Raw genomic sequence first — 20,632 nt, forward strand, 5'->3', positions numbered from 1 at the left:
GTTTAAAAGGAAGAAATAGAAAAATTAGTGCATACATAGGGCATACATAACTGACAGGGGTGCAATGTAAGTGACACATACATACACATAAGGTTTTGAATGTAAAGTGTCATAAAATCATATAATTTAATGTAATTTCACATCAACATTTATTTTAGCCCCATGGCCATCCATCCAGATTAATGTTGGATGTGGTTCACCCTGCATCGCTCGGTCCCAGGATGCTGAGGTAGGTGTGTGTGTGTGTGTGTGTGTGTGTGTGTGTGTGTGTGTGTGTGTGTGTGTGTGCGTGCGCACGCGCGCATGAAATAATAAAGAAGCTGCCTATGAGGGGGGATAGCGGCGGGCTGAGTATTACTGTGATGCGGTTCAGACTGTTAAGTTTACGGGCTGAATGTCACTGAAGGCAGACGGGCCTATAAAATACTCAGTAGGAGATAGAGAGCCATCACACAAAAATGTCCTTTCGTTGAGTTTATTCCAGCACACCAGGTCTTCAGCGTGAAGAAGGCCGTTAGGCTGAAACGTCCGTGTGCTGTACCTGGTGTGCTGGAATAAACTCAACGTAAGGACATTTTTGTGTGCTGGCTCTTTCTCCTACTAAGTACCTCCTGTGCCGTGCACCGAAACTTTGAAAACACCGGTGAGTGTGCTCGCTGCTGGCTTATGCCAGTTTGTTTGAACACTATAAAATACTCTGCCACTCGCCAGACCCCAGGCTGAGCCCCTTTAACATGGTGGTGCCCCCTGATGCTGCCAGGATAAACACACGTGCACGCGCGCACGCACACGCGCACACACACAGAGGCATCAGGGGATGAGGTGTGAAACAGTGTGCAAGACCACAGCTCTGCTGGATTCCTATTAGTCAGAAGTGGAGTGGCACAGACACCACCGGCACACTGCGCGCTGTAGCAACATTTACCCAATAATATGAATGCAATCATCACACTACTCCAATTTGTCGATACTACCAAAGGTCAAATAGACGACCGCTAAAGATCTGATCGAACCTGTGTGGCTGCTGGCTGCCTGTGAGCCCTGCTGACCTGGCAGTGTGTACACTACTTCAGACAGGATGCTGCCGGGCTGTATGGCCAGCTCTCCCTCCCTCCTCTCCTCTCCTCCATCATCCCTCGCACCTCCGGTCCAGTTTGGCCGACCTGACCGGGCTTTGCTGGAGAGCCGCCTCCGCTCCAGGTGTCTAGAGAGAGAGAGAATGAGAGGAAGGGAAGTGGAGAGAGAGAGAAAGAAAGAAAGTTAGTTCATGGGTTTTCTGCCAAGCGTTTTCCTTCTTACTGCTCACAAGGTCTTTAATCATGTTTTGACTTGTTGCACATGTGGTCTTTCTTTCTTTCGTTCTTCCTTCCTCTCATTCTACCTCCTACACTTAAATCAGACATTTTAATGACCGTCTTCATATCTCCCTGGCTCCCTTTGAGATTGTGCTTATTAGCCAGCAAGCACAGCTCCTCCTGCCCTGTGATGTGACATCGTTAGTCTGCTTCATTCACCCATAAACAACCAGATCAGAGCTTCTCCATCCTCATATTGTCCACAATGAGCATATAAAGTCAAAACGCTCCTTTACATCAACCCAATCCATGTTGCCGGGAACATGCGGTCCTCATTCAGACTCCACTAACTCTGTGACCATATTAAATGGGGGTCTTGAATCCATTTTGTGTTATCGTCTGTGGCTTCATAGTCTTGGATGGGTAAAGTCAGTGTTGATATTGTGACATTTGATCTCAATCTCCCTTAATGTGGATATATCCAGTTTTTTTACTAGTTTTATTTTATGCAACTGTACTGGTCTTTCTGTGTAGTCATGTCCAATGTATCTGTAGCACTTATGCTGGAATAAGTGTAAATAGGAGACATATATAATCAAGTATACAGTAGAGTATGGACTAGTTCCAGGTTTGACTATGGAGCTGGTGGAAGAGTAATGAGCACACCGACACAGAACTGCAAGAACCGGTTTGTATTAGATCAACAAAATGAAAATGCATAACAAAAAACACTTGAAATAAATCAAGAAAAATAACAAATAAAGTAAATATAAAGAGGCCTTTTAGATAACAAAAAGAGTGGGTTTACACCTTCTGTAAAGTAGCACTACTAGTGGTGATTTCCGTTCAGTCCATCAATGTTCAAATCAATTCATAGTCAAATAATCACATTTCTATTCATTTCATTCCCATCTTCTTCCCCGTCATAAATACTATGCAATTGCACAATCCCATAAAGCCTTCAATTCAGTTCACACTGTAAAGTGACTATTGTGACTAAAGTGCTTTAAGTTTGACAATTGTTATGACAATAATTGCAAAACCCATATGACCTGTAGAGTGCAATGCGGGAGAAGGGGAGAGAAAAAATGATTAAAGACTAGTGTGTAAAGTTCTACCACCCAAGGGGAATGGGGCCTATGGTAGGAGTGAGTTAGGCTTGAGGCCTGCCCAGAGTTCAAGGTTCTTCTGGTTTAGCTCGCCATCCATTAGCTCCAGCTATGAAGCCCATCCAGTATTCGCATCCACGGTTTCCTCCACAACAGCAGCAGGACATCAGTTCCTCAGATCAGACACCATGTGGTGTAAAAAGCAGTGTTGCATCCAGTTTCCAATATTCAGGTTCCAAATGTCCGATGTCAGTCAAGGTGAACATGAGTCAAGGTTTGTGGCCTGCTTGCATCAAGGTTTGTGGCCTGCTTGCATCAAGGTGTGGGGTCTGCTCTCAGCAGGTGTGAGTGGTGCCATGGAGTGAGAGAGTGAGGCAGTGATTTCCTCCTCCCAGACCAAGAAAAGGGGGCGGGTGCAGGGCTGAAAAGCCTGCAGCCGATTGGCTCAGGTGTTTGAGTTGACAGTTTTGCTTGTCCAATCATTATACAGGACTGTGGATAGGTGAGTGTGTATATGGCAGAATGTTCAATTCACCTGTGTTACATATCACTCTTTCTCTCTTCTCTCCATCCGTCCCGTCCTCCAGCATGGCTGCTGAGGGATCCCCCAGCCTCTGGTGCAGCGATACTCTCAGGACCTGGTGCAGCCCTTCAAGGACGTGGCCTCCACCATGGACCAGCTCCGTGTCAAGGAGCTCCACAAACAACACAGCATGGCTGTAAATGAACACAGCTACTTCTTCTGTATGAACGGTGATAATTATAAAATCATAGAGCCAGACTTTTATGAGCTTAATGAGGCTTTCCCATAAAACATAATGCAGGCTGGGAAAGAGAGGCTTTGCGGTTGTGTCACAAATCTCCTAGCAACCACCGCTGGCGCCAACATGGAGGTCCAGTGGAGAATGCAGAGTTATATATAGGCGTAACAATGACGGGGACGGCAACGCGTGTTTTTGTTCATATTAAAATTAGCATTATTCATGGTAAATAGACCTACTCGACCTCTCTGTGGCCTTTTTGATCCCAAAATAAGGCACTTTAGCAAATGATTTCTGAGTGGTTTTGTTTCTGCCCTGATCTGCCACCTTCTTCACTCTTCAGGAGTTAGCATCCTTGATGTGTGTTTGTTTGGTAGCATTTTAGATATACTCCAGATATTACACATTTGTCTGCGAACTTCGAAAAAGAAAGATCTATGCTCCTCACCAAGTCACTCCCATCATCCGGCACTCCCCAATTTAGTCTCTCAGGTCTATCCAAATAGATCTGAATAAATTATCATCTTATAGACCCAGAACCAGAGAAAATGATGGTTGAAAATGTATACAATAAAATATGAACAAGCATTGGCGTCCTGCTATGTTTTAAAATTAGGGATAAAACTTGGAAGCTGGCATTTCTACACCACCTAATCTCTTGGATTAAGTCAGGAAATAAACGTTCAAGCCTGTAGGCTATACGGGCCGGGGTTCCCAAACCTTTTGATCCAGGGACCCAAAAGAGAACTTTGGAGTGAGAAATAGGAGGTGTGGTGTGAGAGTGAGAAGAGGCTCATTTGAGTGAGAGTTTGCAGCTCTGAGTTGTGTTGTATGAGTACCTCCACTATGGCCGCCATCCATATCATCATGACATCATCAGCAAGGGGACTTAATATGGTCTTTCCTCCGTCCTGTTCCTCAGATCCCGTCTGGAGGGTTGACGGAGATGTGCCGGAAGCCTCTGTCCTCGGGTAACATCAGCACCGTGTCCGACTGGCTCGTCTCCATTGGCCTGCCCATGTACGCCGCGGCCCTGGCAAAGGCGGGCGTGGACTCGCTGGGCCGCGCGGCCTTGTTGACGGAGAGCAGCGTGTTGAAAGCGGGCGTTCAGGACCAGAGACACGCCCGCCGGCTGGTCAGCAAGGCACAACTGGTCTATGCACACAGAGAGGGCCAGTCATAACCATGCAGGTGGAATCAGATTGGGTGAATGGAGACAGGTTTCAGCTCAGTGGTCAGTACATTGGACGCTAGACAAATATGGAATCAATAAAGTGCCATATGTATTTTGAGCTTGAGAAACATTGTTTGTAAACTTTGAACTTGAACTTTGAACTTGTATGTCTGTAAATAAAACTTGTACCTGTAAAAATATCTTGTCCATCTGAGAGAAAGTTTTGTGCATCTGCAACCCATTTTTGTATCGGCAACCCATTTTTGTATCTGTAGACATATCTTGTGCATCTGGGAATAAGTTTTGTACACACGGATAGAATTTGTGCGTCTTCAAAAATATTTTTTACAAGTACAAAAATTTCCTACGTTCGTGTGCGACCTTGAATGCAGCACTTGCAAATTTCCTACGTTCGTGTGCGACCCTGAAAGCACCACGGACAAATTCATATTGCGAGCTTGGATGTCTGTTTACAAGTACAGATTTTCTTTACGAGTACGAATTCTGCCACCCAACCATGTCAACTTGGGGCCATAAATCTGAGCGGACTGGCCAATCAGGTTAGACCCAGTCCCCTCCCACTGAATATCGGATCGTATCGAATAAAACAATTGACAATTGACAATTGACCAGAAACTTCTTCCGCCTAATACAGACAAACAGAGCAGTGTAGTTTGGTAGTTTGGAAAGAATACGAGCTTCAGGTAAGTGGCCACTTTAAGTAAATCGACATAAAATATAAGTTTTGTTGGTTTTATGAGACATTTCATAGCATGTTACGATAGACATGATCCCCATGTTAGTACACAGGCTCTCCCAGTGAGCTAACTGACGCTAGCTAGGTTAGCTAATGTTAGCTAGCTGCTTCATTCAATTTCCCCAAATAAACTAAATCGCTATTTAACCCGCTAGCGTAAGGGGTAATTTGACTAACGTTACAGCTCACGTAAGCTATAAAGACCGTGTCCAGTCTTAGTACAGTTAAGTTAGTAGCTGGCTAACGTATCAGGGCTAGCTAGCGTTAGCTTTCATTGCTACCAATGTTCCAGCACAGGCTGAAGCCACGACCGGGGCTATCAAAAGTATGTCAATGAATCATTAGCCTACATTTTATTATTTAACGCTATATAGCGTTACTGTAGGTCTGCTGTTGTACTGGGTCAGGCGATTGGCTGGTATTAGTAGCGTTATGAGTGAGGTACTTCACACAGCCTCACAAACTAGCTTCACGAACTAACGTTAAATCAAGTACAAAGGGCACGTTTGTATAATAGTAATAGTAATAGTAATAATAGAATAACAGTCATTATATTGAACGTGACATGACGGCCTATGTGACGTTATTGTAAGACCCTGGAGCTTTAGCTATCGGATAGCTATGAACGTTACTACTCCAATCAATCAATCACATTTATATGAATATGGCGTTACTGTAGGGCTACTGTTGTACTGGGTCAGAGATTGGCTGGTATTAGTAGCGTTATGAGTGATGATTCATCGCTTTAACGTGTTTAGTGTTAGCATGACATTATTGCTGAGAATGTCTATGCTTAGTGAGCGTTTTGAGGTATAAAGCTGTCTTGAGTTGCAGTTGTGTTTCCTTGGTATCGTCCTTTCAATATCTGTCTGTCAGTTTCATTGCGTCTTTGTCAGTCAGGTTGTTTACGTAGCGTTACCGAGGTTAGCCGTATGATATGTGAATAGGTGGCAACTTCCATGACATGTATTTTTAATGTACCTGACTAGCTAGCTGATTAACTGGACAGTGATTGTTTATCTGTCCAGAGATGTGTAACGTTATGGCTGGACTTGGAATGGAGGCTAGCTGTCTGGAGTAGTAATACATACTACTGGACAAAATGAATACATCTGTAAGCAAGCTTATAGAAGTTGACTGCAGCAAGCTGTATTGATTGAGCATCTAAACATCAGTCAGAGGCAACAAAGGTGTCACACCCAAACCATGTGCCAGGACATCAGCCTGTGTTGCATTGCTGTAATCAGAATTATTATGTGCTTGGAAACCATTGTACATGCTATGTACACAATACTATTTCAATACTATTTTCTTTTTCTATGTCTTGCAATTGAACATGACTGTTTTAAACAACCTGCCCAGTGTTGCCAAAGCTAAACTGGTGTCTGGTATCAGATATTGATTTACAAGCTCTAAATACATTCAAAATGTCAACATTTATCAGCAAGTAGTTGGTATGATCTCCGGGCAATCGTTGATTTATATGTCTTGCTCTTATAAAATAGCTGCTGTGACTGACCTTTTCTCTAATAACCTGGGACTTTTTCATCCATTTGCTCTCCGTCTTTCCCTCTTCCTCTCTCTCTTTCTCTCTTTGCCTACCAGCCCAGGTTATCCTGTTGATTCTACCCTCAATCTTGTCGTGCTCTTCCCAGCAATGGTAATTGAGAATTTGATACTCTGTCATTATACACCGATAAAGCATGAATTCATGGGCCAGAGTTCACCACCAAGGGGCTGAGGGGGAAGTCCACAACAACTAATGAAACCCAGCAATTCTCATTAATCCTGGTGTGACCATGGCTACCTGTACCATCAACCCTGTCAAATGTCAAATCCTTCCTTTCCAAACAAAATCTGTTTTCATGATGGGAGGACCTTTGTTTAATCTGCCATCAGCTTCTAGATTTATTTAGGGTTTGATTAGCCTCAATGCCTGATATACTGTATTAGCAGTAATATGTCTCCCAAAGGATGCATTCCAGAAAGCAGGTTAAATGACTACACAGATTTTTGCAGTGTTGGGCAAGCAACTTTGAAAATGTAGTAAGCTAAGCTGCCAGCTACTCTACATTAAAATATAGCTTCACTACTTTGAAGCTATCCCCAGTAAAATGTAGTCGGAATGAGATGTTTGGAGCGGGGGAGTCTGGTGCAGCGCACAGGTCCTAGACCTGGTGAGACGAGGGAGGAGCCCGGCCGGGTGGCAACCCACAGAGCCCGGTCCCTCTACGTACCAGAGCCCTTCCCCCCCCCGGTCCCGGCAGAGTAGTTCCGGAGCAGCGGATTGAGTGGCCCTGACCGCGTGACCACCTTCAACCCTTCCTAGAGGGCTGACCGTGGGTAGCTACTGGGACGTAAGTTGGGGCTTGGCCAGCCCCGGCTGGGTCACCTGGGCGAGGGTGTATGATGTTGCGAGACCCGAAACATCCAATGACCCCAGGGTACATCACTGAGGATACGTCCCAGTTGCATCCATGCAATGTTTTTTCATTATATAGCACGCTCAGCTACAGGCTCCATGCCAAAATAAAAGTAGCTTGCTACTTTACATTGTGTGTGTGTGTGTGTGTGTGTGTGTGTGTGTGTGTGTGTGTGTGTGTGTGTGTGTGTGTGTGTGTGTGTGTGTGTGTGTGTGTGTGTGTGTGTGTGTGTGTGTGTGAGGGAAAACACTTTGAATTCAACCTATTTCTAGATTTATTAGTGTTGGGCAAGCTACTTTGACAATATGGTGAGCTAAGCTACCAGCTACTCTACATTAAAAATAAGCTTCACTACATTTAAGCTATCCCCAGAGAAATGTAGCACGCTAGCAACAAATAGCTTCACTATTTGTTGCTAGCTACTGCCCAACACTGGAATTTTCCCAACCCATAGTTTAGACTAGAGAAATCTGGGATTTTAGATTCCAAGAAGTTCGATTAGATGAACTCCAGGTCAGTTACCATGGTAAGTTACACTCTGAAGCTACCCCGCTCGGTAGCAGCCTCACTTGAACTAACCTCAAGTAATTGGTCGGAAAACCTGTCAGCCTGCAGCTTTTTACTTGGGAGACAGGTCATATTATTCACAGTCACATGATCCAGTGACTGACTGAATATGGTTGAGAATTAAATTTGCAATATCAAATAATGGTTTGCTTTTTACTTCACTAGGACAACGGAGAAATTGTGTGTGCGCCTCCCTCGACCACCGACCCCCCAGGCACTTCTGCTGAATCTCAGGTGGGTTATCAGAAAATGCTTATTTCTATAAACAGAATCTGTATCAGCTGTGCAGCACTACCAACTTCTTGCTGTACAGGAAAGTGCATTGCGTTGTTTCTCTGTTGCAGCCCCATTATGCAACTTTTTCTTTACGTTAATATAATGCCTTTTAAATCATTTTGATGGAACACACGCTGACTTCTAATAGATAGACTGGGATTTCTATCATTCCCACTCTGCACCCTGAATGCCTGTTCCCCACAGCATGTAAACTTTAGGGCTTTTCTACTGACACCTTTGGCCACAACAAGTCATGCCGTTCCGCGCTGATTTCGGTTTCCATTATATCTTTGTATGTGCCAAGTCGTCCTTGGCCACGATCGAGATGGACCCGCCTCTAAGAAAGCTGCACACCCGACTGCCCAACCGCAGTGTTCATGAGTGTTCTCTCATCTGTTTCGGTTTGTACTTTCGGATATCTGCTTTATTTCATTCCCTCATCTCTCAGAGCCGTGTCATGTTAATGCTGAGCTGATGAAAGCATTTCTTAACCCCTTTGTACTAAAAATATTATATTTGCACTACCAAACTAACGGAGGGCATTTATTAGAAAGGGCTTTAAAGGAAATGCAATGTTTATCCACCATTCCACCCGTGACTTATGATACTTTCGATTAGGCTTTGGTCGGTACTAAGGTATTACGGTATACCATGTATTTAAAAATACTGACAGTATGATTTTCAATACATCAAAACCATATTCTATTTTGTTCAGGCAAAATAGTTGCAACTGTCCTTGCCTGTGCTCAGCTTAGCCTAAATTATTTTCAATCATTTTTTATTTTTTTTCGCCATTTGTAGGCTACCTTACTAATAGGCAAGCATATATGTGTTACAAGCAACACTATATTGTGTGAGACCCAGGCTTGCCCATAACAGTGTCCATTCCATTAGACATTCGTTCAATTGTCAGTCTCCATTGAGGACATTTAAATACTTTTCTGAAAAATAGAAGTTGCAACTTTTTCACTCATGGACCTGAATTTATATACCGTATATAACAGAATAATTATTTGGAGGTAGAAAAGAAACACTTTGCACAATTGGCTGGTTACTCCAAGGTTACTTAAGTTACTTACTACAAGGCTGATACCTGAATGAGAAGAGTAGCATGTAGGTGAGGGTGCAGTTTCCCCAAATAGTGGGGCTTTAATGTTGATGTCCCACCACAAGCTGTGACTTTGGGTTGTGACTTGTGATTTAACTTGTGTTTTAACGTCTCATTTCCACTTGTGCAATTGTAAATCAATTTGATTCACACATGTTTTGCTTGTTTGGTGTAGGCTAGGTTGCTGTAGTGTTTGTGTTTTTATAGCACTTGATAGCATCCTGGACTGTGTATATGTATTCAACGTATTTTCCAATAAGGCCTGATGCTTTTATATAAAGCATATTTCATGATCTCTTTGACAGGTGATGGTGGGAAGTCTTGTGTTAAACAGACTGCGCTCTAGATTGGAGCAGGCCTGTCAGCGACAGCCCTTGGACGTGGACTATGTTGAGTTTATCTGCCGGAGTGAAATGACTCTAATAAACTCACTCTCTGCTCGCTTAGACTTCCCACAGGAGGTAAGTTCACTGCTCTTTCTTCCATGTGCCTTGATATCTCAGCAACCTCGCTGACATGGACACAAAGTGGCATTGTCAGACAATCGAATGCACATTCCCAAGCAAGAGTATGTTGAATTAAAAGGCAGAAGTCACTATACTTATTCTAACCATTTGAAAGCGGTGCTATTCCTTAACTGCCCTTGTATGTAAATGGAACTCGTTCTTCTTTATTCATTTCATGGATTATGTCTGGGGCATATTTTCACCTTTATCGAATAATAACAATTAAATGTATTTTGTATAGCTGCTTTTCAATGACTCAAAGACGCTGACAATCTCGAGTCCACAGTAAACAGAAAAAAACAAACATACAAATAACACAACTAATCGGGTGGAGGGGAGTTGAGGGGGCGTGACATGGGCGGAAGATGTGGTTAAGGGTAGGGTAGGTTGTACGCTTGGGAGAACAGGTAGGTCTTGAGTCGGGATTTGAAAGTGGAGAGTGAGGGTGAGTCTCTGACAGGCTTGTGAAGAGAGTTCCAAAGTCGTGGTGCTGCTCTCGAGAATGCTCGATCTCCAAAGCTGTGGAATTTGTATGGAGGAACAGTGAGCGAAACAGTGGATGAGGATCGGAGGGTTTGGGTGGGGCGATGGGAGAGGAGGAGGTTAGTCAGATAAGGGGGGCGCCAGGCTGTGGTGGGCTTTGAAGGTGATGCGTTGTTTGATGAGGAGCTATGGAGAGTGGAGAACTGTAGGTGTCTTTTTTTGGCCTTTATTACGTAGGAAAGTTGTAGACAGGAGAGAGGGGGGATGACAGGCGGCAGAGGGCCATAACTTCATCCACTCTACAACTGCAGAATATTGTTTCTTTTTTTGGTGTAACATTGTACTGACAGTAGTCAGTGTCAGAGGGTGTTATATTAACACATTGACTGCCAGCCATTTTTTTTTTGCTGTAGGTAGCTTTTGCCAAGCCGTTTTTTGAGGATTCTGGCTCATTTTACAAGAGCCGAGGATTCTTTTCTGCTTGGAGTTTGTCAACACAAAGTTCACAAAAGTACTAATAGAATGTGTGCTTTCTCTGTCTAAAAGAGTTAGTTTGTAGAGTTAGTAGTTATGTAGATATTAGCCGTTGAGTACAGCATGGTTTTAGCGTCTGAGAGTGAAAGCTGAGATAATCGCAGTTTTGTGAAATTCAATCAAACAGGCAGAACAGTCACTTTAACCATTTATTTTTGACATCAGTGAGAGATCAGACATCTAAACAATATAGTTCCGAACGCCCTCTCCTTCAACTCCTCCCTCCGTGGGCGTGTCTAGTGGCTTTCAGCCTGCGTTTGTCACAAGCGAGTGCTCTGCTGCTGCTGCTGCTGCTGCGAGTTTGAGCAGCCTCCCTCCCTGGCAGCGAGTTTGAGCAGCCTCCCTCCCTGGCAGCAAGTGTGGATAGGTCTCACTCGTCTCTTGGGTTTGAGAGCCCCGATGAAGCCCCGTGCGACTCTAGGCTTTATGCTGCCCACCCAGTCCATTTCTGGAACCCCCCACCGCAGCAGCGCGAAAGCGTCCCCGCCTACAGTATGAGAATGAGGCTCGTTCGTTTCTGACTGTAAAATCGCCAAGCCATTTCCTTGAGAATGGAGGAAGCAGCCGCCTTGGTTGACTTTCTCTCTGTCGGGAGAGGACCGTCGCCACCTAGCTGGTCGGTAAAATAGATTATACACATTCAATACTTCCAATATCTCCATAGGAGACGCGGGGAACATTGATCCACGTAGCACCGTCAAAAAAAAGAAAATCGATTTTTTTGACGTATTAATACGTCAATGGCAGTCAACCGTTGGATTATTTTTGACGTATTAATACGTCAATGGCAGTGAACGTGTTAATCACTATTATCATTTTAAACTTTGCAGCCCTAAGCCGAAATAGATAAAATAACAATCCTGTTGTTTGAAATATGAATACAATTGTTTTATGCTCTAAAATTATCTTACTCTGCTTTGACAATTGAGGCCTGTGAATGAATGAATGAATGACTATGTTGACTTTTAGTGACAAATATAAACTTTATTTAAGGTACTTGAAGGCCTTTCCCAGCTGGTCACCCTCATCGACAATGAAATCAATGGGAGAAGAACAGCACACCAAAGCTGGTTGTTTCCAAAGAATACCTCCGGGACCTGATCCAGACAGACCTGCCTGTCCACTGTCCAAACCTGCTTGGGAAACTTGTGCAGTTCTGGGTGGGCTGGAATGTGCTTCCCAGTGCCGACTCCGCAGGATGGCTTCGCATACCCAAAGTCTTCAACCTGCTTCAACCTGCTTAAACTCCCAGAACGTTACAAAGACTACGAAAGATTTGAAGAGGAAATCCTTGCCGCTATCGCGAGTGTTGATGTTGACCCGGGTTATGGACTGTCGTAAGGAGATGCATATATGTTCTTGTTTAATTGTTAATGAGTTTATTTCTGCAATAACTGCATTTATGGTTCCGTTTTAACGTTTGGTGAGGCATGCTTGATCAGAGATACTCAAGTCATTTTTTGCAAGTCTAAGTCAAGTCTCAAGTCTTTGAGCTCAAGTCCAAGTCAAGTCTCAAGTCTTTGAGGGGCAAGTCCAAGTCAAGTCTCTCAAAAAAAAAACATTCAAAAAATATTTTCTTTAAATCTGAATTTTTTGGACGTTTTAGTCCGAGTGAAATGTTATGTAGTCTCTCCTGTTGTCATTGTCCATTTCTGTTCTTATTTGTAGGATTTGAATCATGGGTGGTATTTTACACCAGTGGTATGGGGGTCCGGGGACCCCCTGGCACTTGCCTGGGGTTCCGCGAAAAGTTTTCAAGAAAATAAAAATGAAAGCTTTTTTTTGCAAAATCTTCATAGTTCAATGAAAATATTTTATCCTTTGAATCTAAAATGGTTCATGGATTACATTCTAATCTAACAAACCTATCAATTTAAAAGTAAAGCACGTTACCGTGGAAACAATAAAGCTTAGCCCAAAATCACAAATCAGAATGAGGGGGTCCCCGGTATATGTTCCATCTTGTAAGTGGTCTTTGGCTGAAAAACATTTTGACCACTAGATGGTAGTATGTACCTAGTCTTCTATGAGGTAATGCTGATCTCAGGTGTCAAGCTCACAGGTGAATGGGAATTTTAACATAGGTCTTAGCCTAAGTGTAGAGAATAATTGTCAAGCCACTCTGTTAAACAGCAAATCATGTGGATCACTTCACGATCATGTTAATTGCATCAAGGAAATCTATTTCTGTCTGCAACATCATTCTACAATAAATGAAAACCTCAAAGATACATCATTGTTTGGACATTCACTCACTAACTGGGTAGACTGGCTACACACTGGGTCAATAACATTCATTTTCACATTATGCAAGTGAGCACCAATATGAAAATCTTGGCCAATACCGATAACCAACATTAACATTGCCGTTATGGCTGATAACAGATATTTACCTATGTCGATATGATCTGTATAAAAGCAAGTTTTGATGATAATCATATTTTGTACATACTGAAACACATGTAAACACTGAATTTGAAAAACAAGAAGAATCCCTACAGACTGTAGGAAAAAAGCAATAGTCAAATAAATAGTGCAGTGTTCATAAGAGCGACATACCAGAGGTGACTGATATCTGACATCACTACAGTAGGGACTTAGCAACAGCTTGATAATGACATTTTTTTTTTCAAGATTTATTTTATTTTTCGTACAGTTGCTCATTCGTTGACAATATTACAGATCCATAAACATCTCTGCTTGAGCACACGCACATTGCGTAAAATAAAACAAGACAAAATAAACAAATAAATCCCAACCGCATCCCTCCCCCCACCCATCTCCCTTGTATGTTGATAATGACATTATGTGAGACATTCAGTCGACAGATATTTATACAGTAGGCTACATCAGATTCCTCAACAGTGCCTGGAAGGTGTTAACACATGCCGTGACAAACATCTCACTTGCAGAGCTCCATCTAGGTCTCCTGAGCAATATTCTCATGGCATTATATGCCACTTCAAGTCTGTGCATGCTTGACCTCCGACTCCTATAATCTGACCACAGGTGAGCAGTGTAGAGTGGTGTGCAGTATGCTCTAAACAGAGACACCTTCACTCCATCTGTACACATGTTAAACTTCATCTGACAATTGCTCTGAAATAAAATGACCTAGATATTTAACATTATCACAAACAGTAAGGTTATTATCAGACAATTTAAAAACAGGAAATGTCAAGCATTTGTCCTCTTTGGTCCTGCAAATTAAGACAACACTTACTGGCATTGTATTTGATATCATGTACCAAACCATATTCAGTACATATTGTGAGGAGCTGCTGGAGACCAGCACTACTTGGGCTCAGAACAACAAGATCATCTGTGTACATTAAATGGTTCACTAGGGTATTACCAATAAGGCACCCAGTGTTACAACCATTCAGTTGCTTGGACAAATCATCAACATACAGATTAAAAAGAACTGGGAAGGGATAAGATTCCACCTTGACGGACCCCATTACTAACCCCAAAAAGGGTTGATATGTTGCTCCATTTAACTTGCATAGTCTGATGGGCATACCAAAAGGCCAGAATCCTAACAATATAGCTGGGCAAACCTCTTTGACATAGCATGAGTTTTTTTTATGGTTGACGGTCAAAGGCTTTAGAAGCATCAATAAAACATAAAAGAAATTAGAGGTTTTGCCATCTGTATTTGTTTACAATTTCCTTTAAGGCATACAGAGGTCAGTGTGCCATTTGCTTTAAAACCAAACTGCTTGTCTGTGGAGTAGATTAACTCCTTAACTCTGTCCAGCAGAATTCTCTCCAGGACTTTTGACAGTATATATTATATTAAGTTGATATCTGAAGCAACTTGTTGTTAATGTTTTATTTGTTTATTTAATGTTGACTTTCAACTGAAAATATTATTTTACTCATCAGCAATGGTGCATTTTGTATAGTCTAGACTAGCCATCTTGTCTCAGTTGTTGAGATCAAATAATCATTATCCCCTAGGCATCCAGGAAGTTAGTGAAACTATACAGTAAGCATTCCTGCATAACCCAAGAGTCTGTTGGGTTGGCCTGCATTCATGGGAACCAGTCTGTGAGCGGCCACACTCCAGTCAACTTTCTGGAGCTGTCGCTTTCTTTTTCTGAAAGACATCTGGAAAACACTTATGGCTAAACAATAACAAATTGGCAAACACATATTTTTAAACATCCTTATCATCTCATGAGTGCAAATGATCACCAAAGATGAAACTACAACATTTAAAAGGCTTTACTTGGTAAACAATGTTTAATAGTTTTTATCCACAATTACAATCACAAGGACAAACAATGTCCCCCCCACCCCAAAAAACATTTTTCAATAGTAAATTGCTATGTATACAGATGTAGTGTTCATAGTGTAAATGTTTTGATTATATTTTAGGAATAAATGTATATATTACTTTACACTTCATAGAACTTGTCTTGATCCCGCAATACATTGCACTGCCGGGATTGCCCACCAAATTACTGTTCTCAATCTTCCCTTGTTTATTAAAGCAGCATGATCACAAATATCAAATGTTTGATGCACCCAATACATACTGTTGTACTATACTTTAAGATTCTACTATTCTACTACTATTCACTGTTTTTCAAGCATGCAGCGTGCTGCACTCGAGCAGCCAGGCATGAAGTGGGTAAGGTGTGAGCAAGGTGTGAGCGGGACAGGGCAGCACCGGGCAAAACAGAGCGAGGCGTGGACAAAACACAGTGTTTCTGGTGTGAGTTTCAATGACTAGAAGTTAGCCCAATAGAATGTAGTGCATATACTTGGTAATAGCTTTCACTCTCTCCTGTTATCTCCCCATCTACATATATTTGTGGTGTTCAGCTGCGTCGAGGAGCTGCACACCAGCTGTGATCTTCATCCACATAGGCTGATGCGGTGAGCACTCCACTGGCTGATATCCCGATCAGCCCCGGGACTGAGACTGGTGGAGATGTTACGGGAGGAGAGATGAGGGAGAGATGCCTGAAGGATCTATAAGGGCAGAAATTAAATATAAACAGTTTGTTTTGAACCCACAGCATATTACTAAACAGAAAGCTTAGTGATGGGAGTCACTACCTATTGAATATTGGCCATGCATGCTGTGGAAATGATCCACAATGCCCCAAACATATCTCACAAGGGCAAAAAAAAGCCCTTAAAAGTGTATTTTTCCTACCCTGCTCCACAACATAACATTATGTAATACAACATTGTTATACAACATTATAACATTTAAATTCCCAAAATATTCAAGACCTGTAAATTATTAGATTCATTTTTAATGCGTTTCCAGACTTTCCACACCTGTGTAGGTACCCTGTGAACACAGGCCAAGATCAAGTAATGTAGCTGAAGAATAATTTGCGGGTAGATCATCATGATTAGATATAATTTTAGTATTCATTAATGCTGTCAAGTAAAAAAAAAAAGTTTGTTTCATATCAATATTAATTTCAGCTGAATTATTATTTTCCAAGGACAGGAAAAATGTGTAACAAAACAAGAGCTTCAACATAATATTGCCTGTGTACTTGTATTGCCTTATTACCGACTCTGGTAGAGTGGCTTGTTGTTTCTGTCCTGCTGTCCTCTGTGTCTTCTGCTGTCAGATGTGACTCCTGGCCAGTGCCAGACAGGGTTGTATCTGGTTGAGGATGGCTGTAACACATGAGAAAATGATTTAACAGTTTGCTCTTACTACCTTCTTCCATGCAAAACAAGACTAGAACCTATCCCTGATGCATTTATTCAGGACCAGGCATGTCCAAAGTCCGGCCCTGGGGCCAATTGTGGCCCGTGGACAGATTTTTTTATTGGTTAATCAAGCAAGTTCAATTTGCATTTGTTTCCTTCACCTAACAATGACAGCACTATCATACAGTTTGTAGAAACACCAGGTAGGAACAGCACATGCAGAACTACTGTTTTCAGATGGCAAACAAAGTACAATTGTATGTGATTTTTATTTATATTTTTTAATAACACCCATATGAGGTGAGAAGCACCTGCACGGCCGCCTCACCCCCAATTCAAAAAAGTTTGGACAATCCTGCACTAGATGGACAATGTCGGCGTGGCAGAGAGAGAGACAGTTAGACCAGACTCAAATGGGGGTCCGTGGCACTTTGCCAGGGGGTCCACGAAAAGTGTTCAGGAAAATAAAAATAAAAACTTTTTGTGTGTGTGCAAAAGCTTCATAGTTCAACTAAAACATTGTAGGCCTATGCTTTAAATTTAAAATGTTTATTGTCTTATATACTTGTGCCTGCTTCAATAAAATTGTCTCTCCCTGTCCCTGATCACTCACCTGTGTACTCCCTCGGCTGGGTGTAATTTTCAACCAGGAACTCCTAGGTCAGCTGATTCCTACTGAATTGACCAAAACAGTTCAATAATTGCAACCCTGTCAAAATCTTATTGCTATGCTAGTTATTGTTATTAGTTATAGTATGAGTATTAGTTGACCAATTCTATGGGTCAGTCATAATTTTGTAGAAAGAATGCTACTGTCTGAAACTCATTCAAAAGAATCCATCCTTACATAATGAAAAATTAAATTGTTGATATTAACACTTCAAGAGACAAAGTAGTAATAATTTTGTTTGATATTTTTTCTAACTAATGGATTGCGTGAGCATTGAACACGTCACGGTGGCGCAGTGGAAGGCTCGGATGATGCCCTCCTCCACGTACGGCTTCAACTGCTTCAGGAACTCCGCGGCTGCCGCGACCTGGAGACAGAGGAATAGAAGGAAAGGTCTGAGGATGGAGATATCGCATTAACTGTGATAGACTAGATATCAGAAGGAACAGCCTCCATGCAATCCTACACCACCGGCTTGTTTTATAGCTCTTTGGAATCTCAATGTTGTATTGGCAACATACTGCCTTCTTATAACACTTAAGCCATTACATTCCCATTAGTGGACAGACTGCTGCCATGGCAACAGAAACAACACCATTAAAATACAGCCATGGGCCATGGGGCTAAAATGGTTTTCCCCCACCATCTAGTCTCGTATCTATACTAGACTGTATCTATACTATCGACCCTACCCCATATTTATCTACATGATATTCATCCAAAAGAAAGGTTGTGATTTACAGGGAGGAAAAATAACAATATGAGGAAATGTAAGCTATGTATGAGGGAATACAAAGAAACACAAAACATTAAAAAGAAGAATAAAATAGAAATCAGATGAGAAACAAAAAATTGTCAAATATTGTAGGCCTAGGCTACTCACCAAGCTGGCCTCCCATCATGGTACCCAGGCCAGGCCAGTGTACACACCATTAACCACTGACAACTTGATGGAGGACAGACCAGCTGCAAATAACAAGGCAAGTCACAACAACACTCACCTTTAAGAACGGGGTTTCCACGGTTCTCTGTGTCAGGGACATTGTGGGGCTGGATCTGGGCTCTCTGACTGCGGTGTCGGAGAAGATGACTTTGTCCAGGCTACGCTCCATCATGAGCAATGACTCGCACCCATTCCACGGCGTGCTAGTCAAACACAGGAGTACGTTCAGTGAGAGGCTGATCCCACCTAGATGCAAGGAGAGGCACAGGAAATCATTCCTGCCTGTGGCCATTGGACTCTGAAAACCTCTGCTCTAGGTTAGATAGCAAGCTACAATCTGCAGTGCTGTACACATGACTACATTAGAGCTATACAGAACTATACAGACACAGCACAGCTATAAACATGTCACGTGACAGACTTTACTGTAACAGGTATCAGCATGCCATCATTATATTATACTCTGATGATAACGTTTACACAGGAAATATGCAGCTAATGCAAATCAGTGACGCTGACCTTAGTTGGGTTATGTATCGCAATTTTTAAGCATAATAAAGTGGATTACATGGCGCCACTCTTCAATTCGACATGCATTGAATACACTGAGCAGTTACTCTGAGGGAATAAAATTACTATTATAACCTGAAACGCCTGTTATTGTCACTTTTGAACCGCAGCAAAACGGCATGCATTTGAATTGAGTTTGGCTAGCCCAAGGACGCTAACGTTAATTTAGACTATTTCACGATTTTAAGGCATGAATATGTATTCATTGCTTTAACGTTACTCGGCTGACCCGTACAACAGTAGCCCTACAGTAACGCCATATTCATATACATTTGATTGATTGATTGTTTGGAGTAGTAACGTTCATAGCTATCCGATAGCTAATGCTCCAGGGTCTTACAATAACGTCACATAGGCCGTCATGTCACGTTCAATATAATGACTGTTATTCTATTATTACTATTACTATTATACAAACGTGCCCTTTGTACTTGCAGATTTAACGTTAGTTCGTGACACTAGTTTGTGAGGCTGTGTGAAGTACCTCACTCATAACGCTACTAATACCAGCCAATCGCCTGACCCAGTACAACAGCAGACCTACAGTAACGCTATATAGCGTTAAATAATAAAATGTAATGATTCATTGACATACTAGCCAAAACCATGAGGTGTCGGACTCGTGAGGTATCGGACTAGGGGGCAGTCCCCAGCTAGCCAGGATACGTTAGCCAGCTACTAAATTAACTGTACTAAGACTGGACACAGCTTACGTGAGCTGTAACGTTAGAGTCAAATTACCCCTTACGCTAGCGGGTTAAATAGTGATTTAGTTTATTTTGGGAAATTGAATGAAGCAGCTAGCTAACATTAGCTAACCTAGCTAGCGTCAGTTAGCTCACTGGGAAAGCCTGTGTAGTAACATGCTATGAAATGGCTCCCTGGTCGTGCAGTTAAATGTCTCATAAAACCAACAAAACTTCTACTTTATGTCGATTTACTTCAAGTGGCCACTTACCTGAAGCTCGTATTCCTTCCAAACTACCAAAGCTCTGTTTGTCGTGTGTCTGTTTGTTTAAGGCGGAAGAAGTTTCTGGTTGAGTTTCTGGTCAATTGTCAATTGTTTTATTCGATACGATCCGATATTCAGTGGGAGGGGACTGGGTCTAACCTGATTGGCCAGTCCGCTCAGATTTATGGCCCCAAGTTGACATGGTTGGGTGGCAGAATTCGTACTCGTAAAGAAAATCTGTACTTGTAAACAGACATCCAAGCTCGCAATATGAATTTGTCCGTGGTGCTTTCAGGGTCGCACACGAACGTAGGAAATTTGCAAGTGCTGCATTCAAGGTCGCACACGAACGTAGGAAATTTTTGTACTTGTAAAAAATATTTTTGAAGACGCACAAATTCTATCCGTGTGTACAAAACTTATTCCCAGATGCACAAGATATGTCTACAGATACAAAAATGGGTTGCCGATACAAAAATGGGTTGCAGATGCACAAAACTTTCTCTCAGATGGACAAGATATTTTTACAGGTACAAGTTTTATTTACAGACATACAAGTTCAAAGTTCAAGTTCAAAGTTTACAAACAATGTTTCTCAAGCTCAAAATATATTTGGCCCTTATTTAATTCCATAGACAAACCGACATCACACTTGAGACTTGTAATGGGCTACCCCTCTCTCTCTCTCCATTTTCTCAAATGTTTACGGCATGGGGGAGTTTGTCCCTGCAAGCCAAGACCAGATATCAGATGCCTTTTAACCCAGACTCTAGACTCAGTCTGTGGGATGGCTTCCATTCTAAGAACATCCCGAAG

The 20,632-nt window shown here is 42.2% G+C and overlaps 1 protein-coding gene and 2 long non-coding RNA genes across 5 annotated transcripts; 2 read left to right on the top strand and 1 right to left on the bottom strand.

Annotated features, from left to right (window-relative positions):
- The first annotated feature begins 3,132 nt into the window (after positions 1 to 3,132).
- LOC310771527 (SAM and SH3 domain-containing protein 1-like) lies at positions 3,133 to 4,366 on the top strand. The gene is made up of 2 exons (XM_083664119.1): positions 3,133 to 3,148; positions 4,088 to 4,366. Exon 2 carries the CDS (start codon positions 4,112 to 4,114, stop codon positions 4,346 to 4,348), a length of 237 nt encoding a protein of 78 aa, XP_083520245.1. The 5' UTR covers positions 3,133 to 3,148; positions 4,088 to 4,111; the 3' UTR covers positions 4,349 to 4,366.
- A 2,212-nt stretch (positions 4,367 to 6,578) lies between these two features.
- On the top strand, positions 6,579 to 13,159 carry LOC310771526. The gene is made up of 4 exons (XR_014552441.1): positions 6,579 to 6,756; positions 8,252 to 8,320; positions 9,776 to 9,931; positions 11,987 to 13,159. It is a non-coding gene; the product is annotated as an uncharacterized lncRNA (long non-coding RNA).
- A 1,928-nt stretch (positions 13,160 to 15,087) lies between these two features.
- LOC310771525 lies at positions 15,088 to 20,065 on the bottom strand. Of its 3 annotated transcripts, none has more exons than XR_014552438.1 (5): positions 19,823 to 20,065; positions 18,353 to 18,540; positions 17,295 to 17,718; positions 16,536 to 16,645; positions 15,088 to 15,976 (listed from the first exon to the last, which is right to left on the bottom strand). It is a non-coding gene; the product is annotated as an uncharacterized lncRNA (long non-coding RNA). The 3 variants fall into 3 exon arrangements; XR_014552439.1 differs by having other exon boundaries at positions 16,528 to 16,645; XR_014552440.1 differs by having other exon boundaries at positions 16,519 to 16,645.
- Positions 20,066 to 20,632: the final 567 nt, after the last annotated feature.

Source organism: Poromitra crassiceps (genome assembly GCF_964638095.1).
Source record: "Poromitra crassiceps genome assembly, contig: HAP1_SCAFFOLD_752, whole genome shotgun sequence".
NCBI classification, from domain to species: Eukaryota; Metazoa; Chordata; class Actinopteri; order Beryciformes; family Melamphaidae; genus Poromitra; species Poromitra crassiceps.